We start from the raw sequence: 20,927 nt of genomic DNA on the forward strand, positions 1-20,927 counted from the left end.
AAAGATTAGATTTAGTAAATTTTTTTTCCGGTAAGAAAGTTATGTCATTGAATTTAATTAGTTTGTAAGAGCATCCGCATCCCTCCGTTAATCGGCGTTAATAACGCTGAGAGAAGGGAGAAAAAAATGACGTGGCACATTAACGCGTTCATTGTTTTGAACGCGTTAATGTGCAGTGTGGTGGGCCAACTTCTGTTTTTTAGTGTTATAACATGGTAAAAGTGGGTCCCATATACTTTTTTAATATATTTTTAGGCGTTATAACTCCTCTGCGTTGCAGATGCTCTAAGAGAAGATAACGTTTATCAGTTTCCATACCTGACCCAGTGAAGTCGGGTCTGATATAATAACATTTATATGAAATCTAAGTGGTTGCTAAAAAAGAATTATTGATTGTTGAGAGTGGGATTTCTTTCAATCAAACTAATATGACACATTGTTACACTCGGACATCTCAACAATACGGTTAAAATCTTGAAGAAATAAAGAAAATTATTGAAATTCCGTAAGTATTAATTTAGGGGTGAGTAAAAATTTGATTAAATTGAATAAATTAATTGAATTTAAAAATCTAATTTAGTTATTTCAAAATTTCAGTTATTTTGTTTAAAAATCAGTTAATTAAATTAATTCAGTTTAAAAATCGATTAATTCCATTCCGTTTCAAATTTAAATTTTCTTATTCAATTAAATTGAATAAATCAAATTAATCAAAATAAAAAAAATAATTTATAAAAATATGTAAAATTGTAAATTCTCAATTAATTGATAAATTTTTTATAATATTTAAATAATCCAATTATTTTGTATGGAAAATTAAATTAATAAGTCTTTTATATCGATTTGATTTATTTGATTTTTATTTAAAAATTTGATCAATTTGATTAGTTTAAAAAAATTCAATTTGATTAATTTTTAATTAATTTAATTTAAATCTAATATTCAATCCTATTCGCTATGCACAAAATTGTTTAATTAATTTAATTTAAATCTAATATTCAATCCTATTCGCTATGCACAAAATTGCAGTGGAATGTTTTTTATTTATAATATGTTTATAATTTGATAATATTGAATAGACTAATAATAACTAAATAAAAATTTGAAAATTACATTTTCATACCTTTTTGCCAAATAAGAAAGTTACGAGGTTGAGAGTGGGATATGAACCCACGCCCTACCTTTATCTAGCACCTTAAACCAACTCAGCCATCTTTACTTCAAATCTTGAAAAAATGAAGAAAATTAATTAAAATTCGATAAGTGTTAGTTTAAGGGTGTTGCAAAAATTTAATTAAACCGAATAACTTGATCGAATTTAAAAATTTGATTCGATTATTTTAAAATTTTAATTATTTTTTTAAAAATCAGTTACTTCGATTCAAATTCAGTTTTAAAATTACTTATTCGATTAAACTAAATAAATCGAATTAATCAAAATAAAAAATATTTTATAATATTTAAAAATTTTAATTATTTCAATTAATTTAGTTAAAAATTAAATTAATAAATTTTTTATCAATTCGATTTTTAAATCGATCAATGCACAAAATTACGGTGACTAATGTTTTTTATTTATAATATGTTTATGATTTGGTAATATCGAATAGACTAATAATAACTAAATAAAAATTCATATATGCTAAACTAGAATTAATTTTTTTGTTGAGAGTGGGATTTGAACCCACGCCCTTTCGGACCAGAACCTTAATCTAGCGCCTTAGACCAACTCGGCCATCTCAACAATATAATTAAAAATGTTGAAGAAATATTTTGAAATTTGATAAGTGTTAGTTTAGGGTAACTCAATCAAATTTAAAAATTTGATTCGGTTATTTAAACTTCCTTGAGCGTTCAGCAGATGAAGGGGCAGAAGGGAGGCGTCGCCGACTTCGTCTTTGAAACTGAAGGAGACGAAGGGGGACGTCGCCGACTTCATCTCTGAAACTGAAGGAGACGAAGGGGCAAATCCACCCCTTCGTCCTCCTATTCTCTGCTATATAATGGGTACGAGGACTTACCTGTGGAGCAGAGGTTGTGGCGTCTAAGTCGAAACAAGTGAGGGCATCTGAGGGATTTGGTTGGTGGAGAAACCAGAGAAGCTTTCCGGTTGTGATCGCTCCTCCGACGCAAGTAAACCAGCAGCAGCGAGGGCACGCTACAAAGGTAACTCCTACAAGCTACAAAGGTAACTCCTACAAATTTTAATCTAATTAATCCAAACTTAATTAATTCAAATTTAATCAACAAAAATTAATTATATAATAAAAAATTAATTAATTCAAAATTAATTATAAAGGATAAGATTAATTTGAATATCTTAAATAATCTGATGAAACAAGATAAGTTTAATCAGCCTTTAATCATGTCGATCAAAATCTTGATCGGATCAATCAAAATGATGATCTATTTAGTGTATATCTTAGTTCGATCAACAAAACCCTTATCGACTAATTAAAAGATTAATCTAAAAGATAAATCAATTAATTTAAATTTAATTAATCAAGATAATCATCATTTGAATAATTCAAATTCAAATAAAAATAATTTTGAATTGATCCATTCAAATCTGATTAATAATAAAATTTAAATAATTTGAATTTAATTGAAGATGATGAGAATTTTTCAAAATTTAAAAAATATTTGTCAAAATTTTAAAAATCAGAAAAATAATTCTTAAATATTAAAAATCTAAGAAGTTTTCAAAACCTAAAAATTTGAAAATCAGAAATCAATTTTAAAAATAAAATTTAGAATTTCAAGAATTTCAAAAATCAAAATTTGAATTTAAAAATAAATAAAATAAGATTTCAAATTTTAAAAATCTGAATTTAAATTTTAAAAATGATAAAAATCTGAATTTAAATTTAAAAATTATAAAATCAGTTTTTAAATTTTAAAAATTTTAAAAATTCTGAAGATAAATTTTTGAATTTTAAAGATAAATCTTCATCTTTAAAAAATACAAGTTAGAAAATTAAAAAAATAAAATAATATTTTGAAAAATAAATTTGATAAATTAAAAAATATTATTTATAATCTATCTAACTTGTAAAATATAGACTTGGGTTACAAGTCTAAGTCAAACACAAAATAAGAAATTAAAACCTATAAACCTAATTATAATCAAGTACCACTTAATTATAAAATAATCAATAAAATCATACTTGATAAAATAATAAAAATTAAAATATGTCAAAGTGAGTTGATACATTCGAGGTTGATAAAAAATGTATTGAATTAAGACTTTGATATATTATTATAGAAACAAATGCTTTATGTATAATTTGTTTGACTTAACCTGCTTGATGTCATACTTGCTTAACTTGTCATGCTCATGTATACTTTAATTAATTGTAATATGTCATGTCTCACATGTCATGCATTTTATCCTTGCTATTTATTGATTATTTTAGAAAGGATAGATAGGACAAATATAGGACAAAGGATTATAATCTTGACCAATGATATCAGAGAGGATTGAGATGATAATAGGCTAAGGAAGTTCTATTGCATGTCTAGTTCAAATCATGAGCATTCTACATGGTGCAATCGATTTTGTAGATCTAGTTGAAACTACCTCAGTCTAATTTGGACTAGTTAGACCAAGACTTAATATTAAGTCCCTTGGGTTGAATATTTTAGTATCTTAGGCATGTGGTTACTTTAATAATGTCCATTGTGACTCACCACAACCTAGAAGCTTATTCTACAAATAATAGCTTAACAGACCCAAAGCTAAGTTTGAATCTAATACAAGATAAAACTTCCTTACATAAATAGCCTAATCAAGTAAAATTGAAAAATTCATTTCACAAAATATTAAGGTTGCCATGTATCGTATTGAGACACATAGAACATGTTAGATGTTAGGAAAATTTAAATTAAAATTAATTTTGAAAAGATTTTCAAAAATCTATAGGATTATTTTCTTTAAAATATTTTTAAATTAGTGATTCTACATAATGATGTTTAATGATATTTCATGTTTGATTGGATGTATTATATTTAAATTATTCAAAAATTATATATCTTTGAAATAATAGCTGTTGACCAATACTTAGATTCTAAATCCTTAGGTCAACTTAATCTTCTAAACCCCTAGACACATAGGTATGTCTTCCTTGTGGTTAACAAGGATATCCTAAGAGGGTGTTAGGTTAAGGGGGAGACTCTCTTGAAAGACCCAATTTTTAAAAAAAACATTTTTAGAAATTTTATTTGAAAAGTTTTTTCAAAATATTTTTGAAAATTTTTTTGAAAAGATGCTTTCAACATATATATTTTCTCCCTTTTTAAAATATTTTTAAAATTATCCTTCTATTTTAAAATTTTCTAAGTTATTCTCATATTTTAAAATTTCTTTCTTTATGGAAAAATGCTTAAAATTTTGAAAAATACTTTTCAAATTCATTTTGAAAAGGAATACTTTAGAAAATACTTTGGAAAATTTCTAAAATGACTTTGCAAAAAACAAATAGTCTTTCAAGATGGGTAAAAGGAATAATGTTATGACTTAAAATTACTCAATTGTTGCTACAATACATAAGGAGATCCTTATGAGTTTAGATTTTTTTGATGTGTATCAAAGGGAGAGAAAAAGGGTGTTGACCTAGATTCTCTAATTTGACATAAGACCTGAATGTTAGGTTAAATGATTTATCCTAACTTAAACATATTATCAAACATCAAAAGGGAGAAATTATTAGTGCAATTGGCCTCCAAAGTTTTGATGGTTTAGTTTGAATAACATGTTTAACGGAATTTGATCAAGGGTGACCAAATAACTTGATCAGATTAATCAAGTTGAGTATAGAGTCTAAGTAAGTCAAGGTTGACTTGACTTGAAGTTTGGAAGTGTGTGAAAAGTCCAAATAGAAAGTTGATGGAAAATCCTAAGGGAGTGAATCTTAGGTGGTGAAAAGTCTTAAAGAGTGAACTCCAAGTAAAGAGAAAACCCTAAGGGAGTGAACCTTAGATGGTGAAAAGTCTTGGAGCAATGAACTTCAAGCAAAAAAAAATCCCTAGGGAAGTGAACCATATGTAGTGTAAGTCTTGGTTAGGAATCAGGCAATGGAAGTTCTAACGAGGCTAAGCAGTAGAAGTCCTAGCGGGGCTAGGTAGTGAAAGTCCTAGTTGGGACTAGACAGTGAAAGTCCTAGCGGGGCTAGGTAAGGAAAGACCTAATTGAAAATTAGGTAAGTTTAAGAGGGTCAGCTAAGAGTTGAACACTTGGTAAAATAAACCTATATAATAGGTTTGGTAAACCGAGCACTAGGTTTTTACATAGTTTTGCTTATTATTTTCTTGGTTATTTTGTAGGAAACAATAGCCGAACAAAGACTTAGACCAAACTAGTTGGGAATTAATCTTGGCAATCAGATCCATGGTCTGGTTGATTGGAAGGCAGTCTAGTAGATTAAAAAAATTTGATCGATCGGAAGGGTCAGCTGACCAGAATTCAATGTGATTAGGTTTGCACAAGTCGGTCCTTGGACAAATTTTAATTGAGATCCAAGCGACCAAAGGGTGTTCCAATCGATCAGAAAGTCAAGACTTAGCTCGAAGGGGATCGAGTTTGCAACTAAGTCAGCGAAAGTTCAATCGATCGGAGGATCTTCCAGTCGACTGGAAGAGTGTCGATCGAATTCTATAAAAAGGAGTCGAGGCAGCCTCTTCTAACATCAACTATAAGCAATATCTTCATTCTCAGTGCTCAAAAATATGCTCAAGTCCTACTCGTCTGATCGACCGAAAGGTAGTCTAGTAGATCAAAAAGTCTGATCGATAGGAAGGGTCCAACTGATCAGAAGTCGACATGATCAAGTTTGCACGAGTCGGTTCTTGGATAAATTTTGACTAAGCTTCAAGCGACTAGAGAGTGTTGCAATCGATCAGAAGGTCAAGACTTGGCTCGAAGGGGATCAAGTTTGCAACTCAGTCAACGAAGGTCCAATCGACCGAAGGAGCTTCCAATCGACTTGAAGAATACCGATCGAATTCTATAAAAAGGAGTCAAGGAAACCTCTTTTGATATCAACTACAAACAATCTCTTCATTCTCAATACTCGAAAACATGCTCAAGTCCTGCTCGTGTGGTTCGGGAAGCACCAGGATGAATGTCGCAACACTCGGGGTTTCCAACAGTTTCTCACGGGTTTTTGTTTTCATACTTGTACTTTATTTACATATTTATTTTTCATACTTGTAATTATTCTTACAAATCTATAAAAGGTTTCTCCACCTTTGGAAGATATCCATAAAGGAGAAAACAACTAATGGACTCACGATTGAGTGCATAGGTTGAGTAGGGACCTCGGAGGTTGGCAAACCATGTCAAATCTTGTGTCTCTTTCTTGTATTGTTTGTTTTTATTTCACTGTGCTACTAACAACTCTAATAAAAAATAAAAGAAAGAAGAAAAGACCTTATCACTATTCACCCCCCCCCCCCCTTTCCTTTAGCATCAAAAGGATCCTATACAAAACTCATGATCAAATCACTCGGGGATACTAACATGATCTATTGTTTCATTTATGGTATAGAGAATTGAAATTTAGTGAAAGATTTAGGGGAGACAAATTCAAGATTGAGTTTTTTTCATATGATTAAAGACTTGATCTTGTGTGATCTTCACACTTTAATCTAATATTAAGGTTTCTTAACAAGTGAAGACAGTGTGGCAGAAAGACTTACAGCCTAGCCATTACTTGACCTTATGGTTGGTGGCTCACGGGAGGCTGCCTACATGTGACAAGGACTACTTGGAGGAAAGGAGTTGTACCTTTTGTGGACAGGCGATGGAGACGCAAGAGCATATTTTATTCTATTGTTGATCGGTCAGTCAGTTGTGGGACAAAATTCGATGGTGGCTGGATATGCGACATGAGATGATAACGTACATGAGGATGTTGCGGGTCTTCAGGTGCCACTATAGAGGACCAATAGCTTGGTGCAGGCTTGACACCTTGTCATGTCATCCATGATTCATCTTGTATGGTGGGTAAGGAACATGAGCATATTTGAGAGAGTGAGATTTGATCTAGAGATGGTTTTCAAGAAAGTATAAATTCATGTATACATACCCCTTGGCATCTATTCAGACTTGACACTTTGTTAGACATGAGTAGCCACCTAGGGATGACTTTGTACGCACTACTTTTATCTATACATTTACCTTTCATAAAAAAAATGGTTTCTTAACAAGTGGTACACTTCAATATATCTTGTTAAAATACACTTAGTGTCATGCATATTCATGGTTGAATTTACATACTCAAATGTGACTTTAAAGTGTTTTATATTTTGATCATCTATTAGTGATAACCTTGATCAAATACAACTAATATCAAGTATGCTCATAGTTTTTGAGTATTGGAATCACTCTCAAGAGGAATGTTTATTGAAACAGGAAGAGATAAAAGCTTTAAAATGATATTTTTTTCATGTAGGCTATTAGTGGTTTTAATTTTTTTTATATGTGTCAAAGGAGGAGAAGTATATAGCACTTTAGTTAATTGATGGTAATTTGGGTCAACTGAAGTATTGGTTATAGCACAATGAATTGATGCAATCAAGTCAGTAGTCAATTGGGATGCGCAAGCAATTGACTAATATCATGTTGGAAAGCAAAATTCAAGGTGATTAGATATTTGATGATTGATGATCTTGGTAGGTCAAGGTTGAGTGAATATTTGATATATAAGGAAACTATCATAGGTAAGGCCTCTTGGCAAATGTACAAGACCCAGAGGTGAGGCCCTTTTGGCAAATGAGAGATTCAAATGTAAGGCCTTTTCACAAACAAGGAAGACTCAGAAGTGAGGCATCTTAGCAAGTAAACTCTAAGTGAGTTGTGAGAGTTTATGAGTGATCTATATTTTAGGTTTTGGGTAGACTTTGACTTAGACAAGGTCGAAGAGAATCCCGGCTAAGCCGATGGGAAAGGTATTATGCTCATAAAAAAATAGAATGTTTTAGGGTCAGAGTCAATGATCCAATCCATTGGGGTCAAGCCCAATCAATTGATGTAATGGGTAATATGTTTTACTCACAAACGGTTCTATTTGGAGTGTGTCTATTGAATGTAACTTTAGTGGACTAGGTAGGTTAAGTCAATTGGGTATGGGAGACATGTCTTGTATAGATTAGTTCCTTTCTCTTTGGGAGTCAACTAGGACAATTACTTGAATCCTTGATGGAACTCAAAATCATTAGTTTGTTGATTCAGCAAAGGAAGGTAACAACTATTAAGTGACTTATGTGGTAAGGCAAAACAATTTACTAGAATCAGATTAAGTCGATTGCAGTATCTAAATGGACAAGGGGATCTTGTCAGGGTTAAAGGATGGCTTGAGAAAAGGCTAGAGAAAGTGCTCCACATCCATATTTCTCTCATTGTTTTGTTCACACATGCTTGATTTATCTTATTTCCATTCTATGAAGTTCTATAAGAGATTTCTTCACCTTTGGAAAGGAGAAAAGATAATGAGATTTGAAGGGTGACTCTATTTATGATCTATGAGCCATGGAGAAGCAACTTGGAAGTTCCAAACCACGTAAAATAGTCATGTTGGCATTGTTTGTTTGTATTGTTGCATAAGTAATTGAAGTATCTGAAAGTACTGCAGACATTTTTATGTTTGTAAATGGATTATTCGACACTTACATGTTTCAGTAGTAAGTGTCGCTGAATGAATTTTCTCACCACTAAATAGCAAGTGCTTTTCTAATACTTGCAAAATTGTCTACAGTTTGGATTGTCGATGCATAAAAGCTTTTGGCATTTAAGGGAAACAACATCAGTAACTTCCTTTTCTGTAGTGAATTTACCAAAGGAATCTGGCCAACCTCTTGAAGCTATAAAGGTTAGCTGGAAATCAAACTCAAGATTCTTAATAACTTTCGGTTTACCGTATGAATAAGATAAAACTTCTATCAGAATCTAACTCAATCACAACACTACAAAAAGAGGAGCTGATTGATAGTTAAGGGAGACAGATTAGAAATAAGAACAAGAAGAAAAGATAGGGAAGGTGGGAATAACATGGGATGTTGGCTAAGGATTTAGTCCAAACACATGCCTACCAACCTTCTTGCTTCATTGAGATGTGCATGTTGTTGATAGGGAAAGAAATTGATTGTGTTTAGTTTCTGAGCAAGCATGGTTGCTTTTGTTCCATGTGAGAGGGCTCCATTTGATTCTCGATGGACGTCGACATCGCTAGATCAAATTCATTTCCCTTGCGATGAGTCTCAACTTTTGAGCTTGCTTGGTTTCCCATAGGAATGCCACATTGGAAACTCCTCAACTTGCTCTAGCCACAATTTGCACCTTTTTGCACCTCATGACATTAATATATTAGGTGAACTATATTGTTAGAGATCAGTGTGGGAATCATTTATAAATCTTGCACTAACATTTATAAATCTCTTGTTAGCATTGCCCTTGTTTTATTTATATTCTTTATTCTTTTGGTAAACTTTCTATTCATTGCAAGTAACTTGGTTTTACTTTGTACTACATTTTCGCAAGCTGAACTCAACTAATATGGATTAAACACCTAATAACTCTACCATTGTGAATGGATAACATGCGTTCATAACAGAACCTTCACAAGCTTGATAACATTTTTGCTGTTCATGTGATTTTTGTTCCAAACACTAGAAGCTCTTCATAGCTAGCATCTAACTATGAGAGTACAAGTAACCTCTCCGTGAAAGACATTTTGAGTTTCATCTAATGAATCTGGCTAGGCAAGTCTAATAAGAAACAAGTCCAACTCGTTCTAGAATCACACCTTATAAGGAACCCCATTGCTTCTTCGAGTAAAATCTCTTGACCACTTAGAAGTGTCTAAAAAAACCATAATCACCCACAAACAATGATAACATTCATTGTCTTTGATCAGCATAGTTCTTCCTATATATGAATATAGGCAGACAAGCTCTACCTAACCTATTAAGCCTCACAAAAGATAATCCATGAGACAAGCGAATTGCCTCCAAGGTAGTCGTCAATGTGTGCCACCAGAACCAATTGGTTCCATCCGAATGGACTCCATCCCCGCAACAAATCTATTGAGTCTCGAACTTTGATTCTCCATATCGATGATCATCTCAATGGTCAACCGCATTGTTTGTAACCACAAGGGGAATAGTGCAAAAGGGGAGAGTAGTGAAAGCTCAAGTGTAGCTAACTCTTATGCTTTGAGGCATATCGCCGGAAGACCAAGCAAGAATCACACGACATATAACTAATGCATCCTCTTAGCATAGGAAGATCACTCCATCAACATGAAATGGTCGCATACAACATAACCAATCCTAACACACTGACTTGCAAATAGGCTACTGTTGATGGGCACTATGTCAATAGATGAGGACCCAATCACCTAATAGTAAGTAGTAAAGGAAGAGAATTCTAACTCGAGCACGCAGCTATTGTTGTTGATGGAATTGTCAAATGCCTATGAGAGATGAAGGTAAGGATGAGGAGAAAAATTCAAACAGAAGAGAAGTATTTCAGTTCTTGTCTAGTGTTTATGCTTGGGCTCAAGCACAACGATCACACACTACTCATTCAACCAAATAGCGACCTAACTACACTGACGACACCACTTCACTATTGTGAAGTATAGGAAAGGATGAAAATTCATTCTAGGAGGGGAGGTGGGTAACGTTAGAGTGGAGAATTAAGTTGCGAGTCAGACCCCAATTCTGTCAAAAACAGATGTGAATAAATAAGAACTTTATGTAAGATTTTATTTTGTCCCTCTCCAAGTTCCAAGAAAGGATAGAATAAATTAACATCACTAGCATCATGTGGCATTAAATTCTCTGTCAGCCACCTTATCAGTTGCAAATTTGCTGCTCAAACAATGCGTAACATGGCACAACACAAGCCATCATATTACCATGCACACAGTTCAATACCAGAAAACTTCTCAATATGATCTGAACTCTGAGCTACTTAACATAAAGGCACAATGTTGCTTCCTACAAATCCATGTACGCTAAAGATATTTCAGTTATAATGTGGTTGTCATTTTCTTCAATTTGTGAGCATGCTCAGATCAGAGCACGCAGTAGTATCACAAAAGAGCACAGAATCAACTATTGACAAAGACCTTGAAGGACTACGTTATTCATCTAACAAAATGCATATAATAGCATGCATGACCAAAGATACTAGCAAAATGCAAAAATGACCAACTTCAAATACACAAGTCTACTTAAACTTTCAGAAAAGGTTTATCTTTTATCATCTAAGTTGGCATCCTCTTCCGATTTGCCATTCTCTGTAGGAGTGGCTTCACCTTCAGGCTTTGTTTGTATACCCTCAAGCCATTTTGAGAATCCGTCGATAAGAGCATCTCGCATCCAAGGATGTCTACATTGCTCCACAGCTTCAGGTAAGGTAACCCATGACCTGTAGCGGGTGCTTTGCTCCGGCCACGACTCTAGCTCCTCTCTCACTTGTAGAGCAAATACCGCAGCTTTGCACAAACCTTCTGGGCTGAATTCATCTTGTAGGGTTTTGCTTTTGAAGAGATAGTCCCCCAAGAATGACTAAAATTGAAACATAAGCTGAATCACTGACTATAAAGAGAAACAATGAATCATGCAATGAACTAAAAAAGAAAAGGTAACTATAAAGTTTCTCCATTTCTCTGGCAAATGAAAATATACACCCCACCAAGCGACATCACGGTTAAAGGACAAGTAATTTTTATCCTTGCGCTATGTAAGATTTAGGAGTCTCAAAAACTTGCAGCAGATTTATTAAGCAGCTAGAGTTAGCTGGAAAATAAACTTGTATGACATGGTAGTTAGCCATAATAGCATTGAAAAATTTTGGATCACCAAAGCTTTTTTTTACCAGGAGCGAAGGAAATAGAATACATTAAATTACCACTATATCCCCTTTAACTCCTGCTTCTTCTAGGGCTTCTCGCACAGCTGCCTCTTCAACTGTTTCATCATTTTCCCATCCTCCCTGCGCAGGGGCAAAAATGATGCAAATCACAAAACACATAAATAGTGCTTGCCAATATAGTTCACTCATCAAACAAGCAGGCATCATGCATCACAAGAAAATTGGCAAGACCTAATTACATATACAGATAGGGGAATTTCTGTAAATACACATATGACATTGGATATACATATATAAATATATCAATAAGGCAAAATAGTAGCAGGAACCACCTGGGAAGAGAACCATAATTGTTTTTTTCTCCATTTATATTTTACATACCTTAAAAATAAGATAATCGTACACTAAGAGAATAGGATTGCAACCCAGCTGAAAGAAAGTGATTCTACCTCATTGATCTCTTCACAGAACCTATGTTTTATCCATCACCAGATGTTTGGACTAGAAAGACGCTTAGCGTAATTTCAACATTGTATAATTCAATCAGAAATTAACCATCAATTAATTGTCCACAATGAAAGTTATAAGGAGAAAAGGAAAACCAAAGAAAACTCTGGCTCATCATCATCAACCATGTTTGTCATAAGCTACATGAATCTTATGAGCTCTATGCATAGCTGAATCATTAGTAATATTCAAACTAATTAAATCACTTGTTATTATATTATAATGACTAATGTTTTCTTTGGCATCCTTCTTCTCACTTACTCTTCCAATCCAATAGTTTCAATTCTTCCAATTACAAAATTCATCAGCATGTCCATACCATCTCAAATGTTTTTTTTTTTTTGATCTATTGAAGTTATGCCTAATTTCTCTTAAATATTGGTATTTTATTTTATCTTTGCTAATAATTCCACTATCCACCTAAGCATTTTTATCTCTTCTACATTCTTTTTATGTCTTGTTCGATCACACAGGACTCTAAATGCTTCTTTCCATTTATTTTTATCCTATTAATGATACTTCATTAATATCCTATTCTTGTTGACGAAATTAAATTCGGTCTTAATTCAGCTTACCATAAAACCTTTTGATTTCAAAGATTTTTCTCTACAATTTAAGCTTAGATTTTAATCAAATTACACTCACATCAATTAACATAATACTGCTGTGAATAACATAGGCTGAGGTTTATCTTGAATATGGTTAGTTCATTTACTGCTAATAGGATAAGATAGGGACTTAGGGCTAGCCTTAATGTCAACCTATAACCGCAGAAAAATCATTTGTCATGCTCCTAATAACTCCACTGCTAACAATATTATCATATGTATCTTTTATCACATCAATATAATTATTAGATTTTTTTTTTTCCCAAAACCCACCACAATAGCTTCTATATACTCTTTTAAATCAATAAAAATTATATGCAAGTCCTCCTTTTCTCAATAATGTTTCCATTAGTTCTCTTATTAAATAAATAGCATCTATAGTTGAGTTTCCAATCATGAAACCAAATGTAATACATCTATATCTAGAATAACATTTTATGGCACTATTGTTCATCAATACTGGGAGAAACCAAATGCTACTTTCTATCAATCAAAATTCTAAAAAAAACATTGGTTATACATGTACACTTTTGCACAAATGTCATTGGACAGTGGATCCTATTTAATTGATCAATGCATTTTTTTTACCCTTTATAGACAATTATCTATGCAACAAGAGCAACAACACTACTTAACTTCAACATGTACATGTTAAACTGGTATGACTCACCAAATCTTAATAGTGTATTTCAGAGATTTTTACATGCAGAAAATCTTGTTTTCTCCATTTGTTACCAGACTTGAAACTTTAATATGAGTTTTGGGAATCCTAAAGTGTTTAACTGATAGTTAAAGGGTTAGCATCAAAGAACATAAATGGGAGGAGTAATATATGCTATTCAGACTCAGATGCAAGTATCCAACATGGGTACATATAGGGGCGGAGTTTACATGAGCCCAGTGTGGGCCCACATTGGGTCCAGTAAAAAATAAAATAAAAATTATTAATTCCACCGGCCCAGTGTGATTTTTTTTTTGGCTGAGTTTCTGGATTGTGTTCGTCAAGAATAGCTACATGCATTGTGGCCCGGCGGTTGACGAGCGTGAAGTCAAGGGCTGGTGGGGTTAAGAGATCTAGGGAGAGGCAGCCGCTTAAGGTGAAGCCGCCATCGGTGACAGCAGCCAAGCAGAAAGTGGGAAGGGGAGTCAGTTAACAGGCTCATAACCTTGATCTTGCGATGAGTTGGTGGTGGTGATGGCATGGTTGACTATGCAGTGTAATTGACCGACTGAATTAGACAGTGTTGACGTTTTTGTTTGTTATATTTAACTTTGTAGAAAGAGTGCTCGAGTTAAGATGGAGAAAACTCAACAAAATCACTGAGTTGTTTGCTTCAATTGCTCTCATTGTTGTCGTCAGTGATGATATCTTAAGAAAATTACTCAATTGAGTTCCTACATCTGTCTGCAGTTAAACACTGTCAGCTTTAACTCTTGCATGACAAGTTTTTCTTCTACACTCGTTTGATGCCTTGTTGAAGGAGGTGATGCTCTATTGTTGTTGATCTTGTTCATCCTAGTAACCTCCCACACCAATCAAGTCAATCAGCGAGCTTGCAAATGACATTCCTCAACCTTAGTGAAAATGGGCCAACAATTTCATTTGTTGAGAATGTCATTCCTCAACAAATGACATTCTCTCCTGTGTTGTGTTCTATGTGCTATTTGTTGTCGTGAGCAAATGTGTAGATGTTGTCTTTGTCCTTGATAAGAAGCTATTGTACAAAGGTTTCAAAATATGAAGACTCGAAAAGAACAATTATAATTGTAAGGTAATTATTTTATGGTATTTTATGACTATAAGATTTTATATTTTTTACTTTATTAATTATATTATATTATTGCCTATACTGACCAAGATCCTAGCTCCGCCTTGGGTACATATCTAAGTGTGATCATTTCTAAAAATATTTATACATGATCAGTAGGGGTGTAGTTGGTGTTGCCTTCAGGTGTTAGTGTCAGACTATTGTTCAACAAAAGAAAAGAGAGGGTAATTAATGAGTCTGAGAAGAAAGAAAAGGTGACCTTGCTCATCCATGTGGCTAGCCAACTAGGAAACCAATCAATGGACATTACAGTCCGCCGTGTAATCAACTAGGAAATCAATCAACTAGGCAACGAAGGTCAAGTTTAATAGACCTTAAGGATAGAGATGGAGATGAAGAGAGATGTATGGGTTTTGTGCTTATGCAAACAAAGGGTTATGAGAGAGTTTTTGAGCCTGAACTCATCATTTTGGACTTGACAGAAACCTTGGTGAAAAGGAATTAATTCCTAAAATGGGGAGAAGTGACAAGATGTGAGGATTAGAGTACCAATAATCCCCCTTTCCCCATTGATTTGAAAGATTTTAACATATCACTTATATTCATTGGCTTGCTTGTTGTTCCCTTAGGTTCTACCATATCCTCCTTTGATCATACACATTGTGACATATAGCAGTTTTCAAGATTAGAGTATCATTCATGAGTTGTTTGCACTGTATCAGTATATTTGGGTTCACTTTCAGTACTTATTGTTTAGTACCAATTAATTGTGTTTTTTACTTTGTTGTTTTAAGTATGATGAGATCCATCATTTGTGATTGCATGCATAAGTGAACTAATTAACCCGCTTGGAATGGCTGTCTTGATTGCCTAGACAAGCCACTTAAATCTAGGAAGAGTCTAATAGGAGCAATTACACCCACTAGGCCTACAGATATTATTAAAGATAACATGAATTTTATCACATAAAATAGTAATTACCCCACAATAATAACGTTAGAGTAATCTTTAATTTATCCAGTTGTACCATCCAATTTCCATATTTGAAGGTATGATCCCATTTTATTTAGCAATTGATATCACTACCCACCTTATATCTTTTTGACAAATAAATCCTTTACTCATTTTGTTGTTTCTTATAGTTTATTCTTCATAATCGTTTTCTCTTTATTGTGCAAGTATAATGAATTTCAAATTATCCAACTAATAGTATCCTCTTTATAATTATTAATATTGCATGACCAAATAAACCAGTCAACTTTGTCCCCACTGCCCTTTAGGTTGTGCATCTGTCACTGCCTAGAATTGTTTTTGAAACATCTAGATGGATGCTTAATCACAAGATGAAGCAATCCCCTTTCTTTTCCACTTATCCGGCCACCTAGACAGCTTTTTAGAACTATGGTGAACTAATCACATAATAACGTAAGCTCAACCCAACTTGCATCCTTCATTTCAGGATTGATTTTGAAAAGGTAATTTTGCAACACTAGCAAGCATTAATTTTATTACAAACTTAGCAATTTATCCCATGCTAACATGGAAATAAACTACTTTGTAGGTTTTCTTCCATGGGAGAGAATTTCTAGCTAAAATTTTGAAGTTATTTTCCCTTGATCGTTTAAATGGAGACGGGTTGATAAGTTGGACCCCTTCCAAAGCTTCCCTCTTTGGAATGAGTCTTCCTCTCCAGACGGGGATATGGCTCCTCTTTGTATCAGCATATACCAATCTTCTTCCTAGTACATGATCTCATCGAAGAAAGAAGAATCACAAAATCATCATAAGAGGGGAGCACGTTGAAGAATTGTAGTGGAAAAAGCCACTCAGGTTTTCCTCATTTGAAATGAAAACAATGAGAATTGCTAATCGGAGTCACTTCTCATAATTGAAGAGAAAGGAGCTGATTAGCAAATTGGAGAGAAGTTAACTTCAGATGGCCTAGTTCGTGCTCATGCAAAGAAGTGCTTGCGTAAACAAGGACACAAAATTTGGCCGCTCAATCAATTTGAGGAAAAATTATTTTTGTCATCATAGATAGAGCCACATTGGGTCTATTGTATGTGGTCTTACCTTGCATTACGGAAACAACCTCTTGTAATATAGGATAAGACTATGTACAAAAGATCTAATGTAGTTCAATCCTTCCTTAAGACCCCGCATTAGCAGGAACTTTGTGCACCGAGTTACTCTTTTTTTATAGATAGATAGTCCCACTAAGTCTTTATATATACAAAATCTCATTCTCATTGTTACTGTACATTTAACCCCCCCCCCCCCCCCCCTTTCCTCTCCTAAATTTGATATATTTGCATGAAAGCTCTTGTTATTTACCACTAAGTCTAGTCCATAACAAAACCATCTCCAACGAAACTATTGCTTCCATTTTGGCTTTGGTTCTTAATACAAAAGAACATGGTAAATGATAAAGAAATGCAATCGTGTAGGATATTATGATATTTCTCCCATGCTAAGTTTCTTTTTATGGTTACTTATCTTAGTTACCCACAAGAAGATGCTGCTACAAGTGTGAAGAAAGATTGTGTTAAAAATTTCTCTGTAGTAGGTAATGACTCCATCAAATATCTTGCCATGATAAAAGAAACGGGCATCATAAGGTCTTTGAGGAAATAATTTATTGACGCATGCCTACAGCTTTTATGTAACTTTGACAGAACATAAATTGTAGTACTCAGAATGTCAAGTAATTGCTAACTTAAATTAGTGAAGCACTAAAATTAACTGCAGGAATGTTCTTAAAGCAAAAGGTTCAAGAAAATAAGATCACATTCAGTTTAATAAACAAAAACACTTTTGGCATCAAAATATGAGTTCCTTGATAAATGTTCACCAATGTGCAAGATAAAAGCTAAGATATAAGGAAATAGAATGTGCTAACTGTTGACCTAGTAAAATCTTGTTATAAAAACTAAAGCACTAATATATTATGCTTTGTGAAAACAATATACAACTTGTAAAAATATAATTTTATATACTTTTTGTATGAAATAAAAGAGATTTAACATTCAATAGAAGTTTAAAAGCAATTCAAAATATGAAAGTAACATACCTTTGGAAATAGGAGGCCTGGTCCACTAGGTGAGTTAATCATGAGAACTTCAACTTCCATATTATATTTGTCATCAGAAGTATCACGGCTTTTAAATCTAAATGGGATACACCTGCAAATATGTGGCATGTTAGATGATTGATACTCAAACCATACACAGGTAATATATAAATAACTATATATCATCCTATAATCCACCATATAGACAATCTAAAAATTGTGTATCATTACTAACAATAAATATATCATTATTTTCTCCACAGAAAGCTTTAGAAAGACAAATATATTATTGGAAAGCATTTTAACTTTCTTGAAGAATCAAGAAAGGATCACATGACTCTTTGGATAGGCAATCAAGAGGTGGTGGTGGTGGTGGGGGGGGGGGGGGGGGGGGGGGGGGGGGGGGGGGGGGGGGGGTGGACTTTTTAGTTCAACAAGATGTGAAAATAAAACACATCGGATTATAGAAAGGCAATAAGGAAAGTTCTTAGGCTAAAAAAAAGAGGAAACAAGTGAAGCCAACTAGCAAAACATGAAGAGAAATGCAACATTTGTCTAATGACTCCAAGGATAAATAAGCATTTCATGAGCTTCCTCCTCTTTACATCAATATTAAAGTACAAATTTTAACATTTTAACAGATTGTTCTCCCAATCATCATCATCAAGTCATATTTATCCAAAGTATCTAGCATTAGTTACAAAGAATTTATCCCTCTATAAACCTTTATAGAAGTTTACATCACTTGTAACATTACAAACAATTAAATAGCCTTTTATTACGTTAAGCAAAGATAACTTTGGTACCTTTATCCTTTACACCTTCCACTCTAATTGTTTCAACTCTTCTAAAATATAATCCATTGGAGCTCCATTTCCACGTTCATATCATCTCAGCATATTTTCTCTCATTTTATCATTAATTGGAGCTACACGTAAATGTTATTTTATTTTTTCCTTTTCTATTAACTGTACAAAGAGTTTAAGCATTCTCATCTCTGCTACTTTTATTTTTGTGTTAAGATATTCAAAGACAATGAGCTAGTTTCATAATTCCTATCGAACAAGTATAACTACATGATGGAAATCAGATGAATCTCGCTGTTAAAAGTTGATCTGAAAAATATAAAAAAGTCTCATCTGGTCTTCAGATATATGGCAACAAATCCATCATCAATGCACAAAAAATACAATGAATATTTACCTAAATTGGTAAAATGTTTTTATCTAAGCAACTGTCCAACCAAATATTTAAGATGAAAGAAATTTCCTGATTCCCTGCTATTATCCAGCAGTTCCAGATATCATGATAGAATGGTAATCAAAATTCTCACTTTCGAGCGACACGAAACCATCTCATTGCTCATCGTACTACCACAGTTACATAATAGAAAAAGACAGGCACATAAAGTCATAAACATCGAATAAGGCCAGCAAGAGAGCTACATAATAGACAACTCAACAAGGTGCATGACGACTATTCGTTCTGGTCTTTCACTTCTCCAAGATCAAGTACGGGATCCGTAGAGAAGTAATGGACTAGTGGCAAGGAAATGGAATAAGGGACGCAATATAAATCAGATCAATCACCAAAAAAAATTGCAGCTAGAAGACAGCGATAGCGACCCCAGAAAAAATAAAAATAAAAATTCAAAACTTGGAAAGAGAAAACAGCCGATCGATTGATGAATTAGAAAACATTCAAATTACACGGAAAGAAAGCGTCGACTACAAGCACACAAAAAATACAAATAAAAAGTAAAAAGGAGAGGGAAGAAGAGGGAGGAGGGACCCGGCAACAAGGCGACAACCGGCCTCGTATCGCTGTTGATGTCGACCGGTGCGGGCCACCAAATCGCACATGCTCTCTCCCCTTCCGTATTTCCCTTATTCCACAATCCTTTTCAGCCTTCCCTCCCCTTTTTTTACCTTCCAACCTCTGTCGTCTCTCTTACTTTGTGTGCCTCTTTTCTCGCCTTTTTTCCCCCGCTGGTCGTCTGCCGGAATGAGATAGCTATCCTTGATGCGGCGGCAAAAGCTGAGGCGGTGGGAGGGACAGCGATGCCAGAGGGAGGAGATCCCAAAATGGATTGGAAGCAGAGCAGGTGAAGGGACGAGGCGAGGAGAGAGAAGGAAACAACAAAACCCAAATATTTTTACGGGCTTGTGGTCGGTGGCTTGGCTTCGAAGGAGTCGGCGTGCGGAGGCGATGCGTCGTGCTCTCGGTACGCAAATGGCGAGGCGACGAGCCCAACGCTTCCTCTGCCTTTTCTTTCGAGGATGGCGCTTAGCCACCTTTTTCTTTTACATGCCAATTAGTTTTAGAAATTATTTTTACAAAATGTTAAAAATATGTATACTGAATAAAATACAACTACTGTTGAAAGAACGTTACTAATTGAAAAAAATTCTCCAAACCTAAATTGAACTTTGTGATCAGTCCCACCCAATATTTTCTTTGCATGCACTCTTTAAACCTTAGTTTCAACTCCCCAATCATGAATTTACAAATCTACCCCCTCTCTCTCTCTAGTCTCCTCTTCTCCCCTTTTTCTACACTAGTTTTAAATCCTGTAGTCTCGCCTCGTACGCTCTTGTACACTCCCACTCGACCCAGCCCTGCTCCAGCCGCTGCTACATCGCCGTTCGGCCACCGTCGGCCGTCGCATCACGCCCGATGGACGCGCAGCTCGCCCGCGCACAGCCCGGCGCCAGATTCCGATCGGAAAGTGGCCGGAATCCGACGAATTCGGCCGGAATTGGCCGCTCGGCACTGGCAGCCGATTCCGACCAAATCGCGGCCGGTTTCCGGCCAAATTCCGACCGGAGACCGGCCGAGAAAGGACTGGTGGCCGTCGACGGTCCTTCCTCGGCCGGTCAGCCATTGCTGCATCGTCGTCCGGCCACCACCCGCCGCTGCATCACGCCCGATGGACGCGCAGCTCGCCCGCGCACAGCTCGGCGCCAGATTCTGATCGGAAAGTGACCGGAATCTGACGAATTCGGCCGAAATTTGGTCGCTCGGCACTGCCAGCCGATTCCGGCCAAATCGCAGTCGGTTTCTGGCCAAATTCTGGTCGAAGACCGACCGAGAAA

General features: G+C 34.7%; 1 protein-coding gene and 1 non-coding gene across 2 annotated transcripts; both read right to left on the reverse strand.

The window, feature by feature from the left end:
* Window positions 1-1,663: 1,663 nt before the first annotated feature.
* Window positions 1,664-1,744, reverse strand: TRNAL-AAG (transfer RNA leucine (anticodon AAG)). Its single transcript has one exon. It is a non-coding gene; the product is annotated as a tRNA-Leu (tRNA).
* Window positions 1,745-11,253: 9,509 nt separating this feature from the next.
* LOC141813930 (nudix hydrolase 16, mitochondrial-like) lies at window positions 11,254-19,694 on the reverse strand. The gene is made up of 4 exons (XM_074701939.1): window positions 19,624-19,694; window positions 17,833-17,944; window positions 11,915-11,998; window positions 11,254-11,571 (listed from the first exon to the last, which is right to left on the reverse strand). Exons 1-4 carry the CDS (start codon window positions 19,692-19,694, stop codon window positions 11,254-11,256), a joined length of 585 nt encoding a protein of 194 aa, XP_074558040.1.
* Between the last annotated feature and the right edge of the window lie 1,233 nt (window positions 19,695-20,927).

The sequence above is a fragment of the Curcuma longa genome, chromosome 20 (genome assembly GCF_044706935.1).
Source record: "Curcuma longa cultivar G26 ecotype Majalengka, Jawa Barat chromosome 20, ITB_CL_G26_1.1, whole genome shotgun sequence".
Taxonomy (NCBI): domain Eukaryota; kingdom Viridiplantae; phylum Streptophyta; class Magnoliopsida; order Zingiberales; family Zingiberaceae; genus Curcuma; species Curcuma longa.

Excerpts from the sequence above, each read along its gene's own strand:
- LOC141813930 (XM_074701939.1), bottom strand. The coding sequence starts at position 19,694 with ATGTGCGATTTGGTGGCCCGCACCGGTCGACATCAACAGCGATACGAG. Across the intron at positions 17,945-19,623 it reads GGTTGTCGCCTTGTTGCCGG|GTGTATCCCATTTAGATTTA; the intron begins GTCCCTCCTCCC and ends ACATATTTGCAG. Across the intron at positions 11,572-11,914 it reads GAGTTAAAGGGGATATAGTG|TCATTCTTGGGGGACTATCT; the intron begins GTAATTTAATGT and ends TTTCAATTTTAG.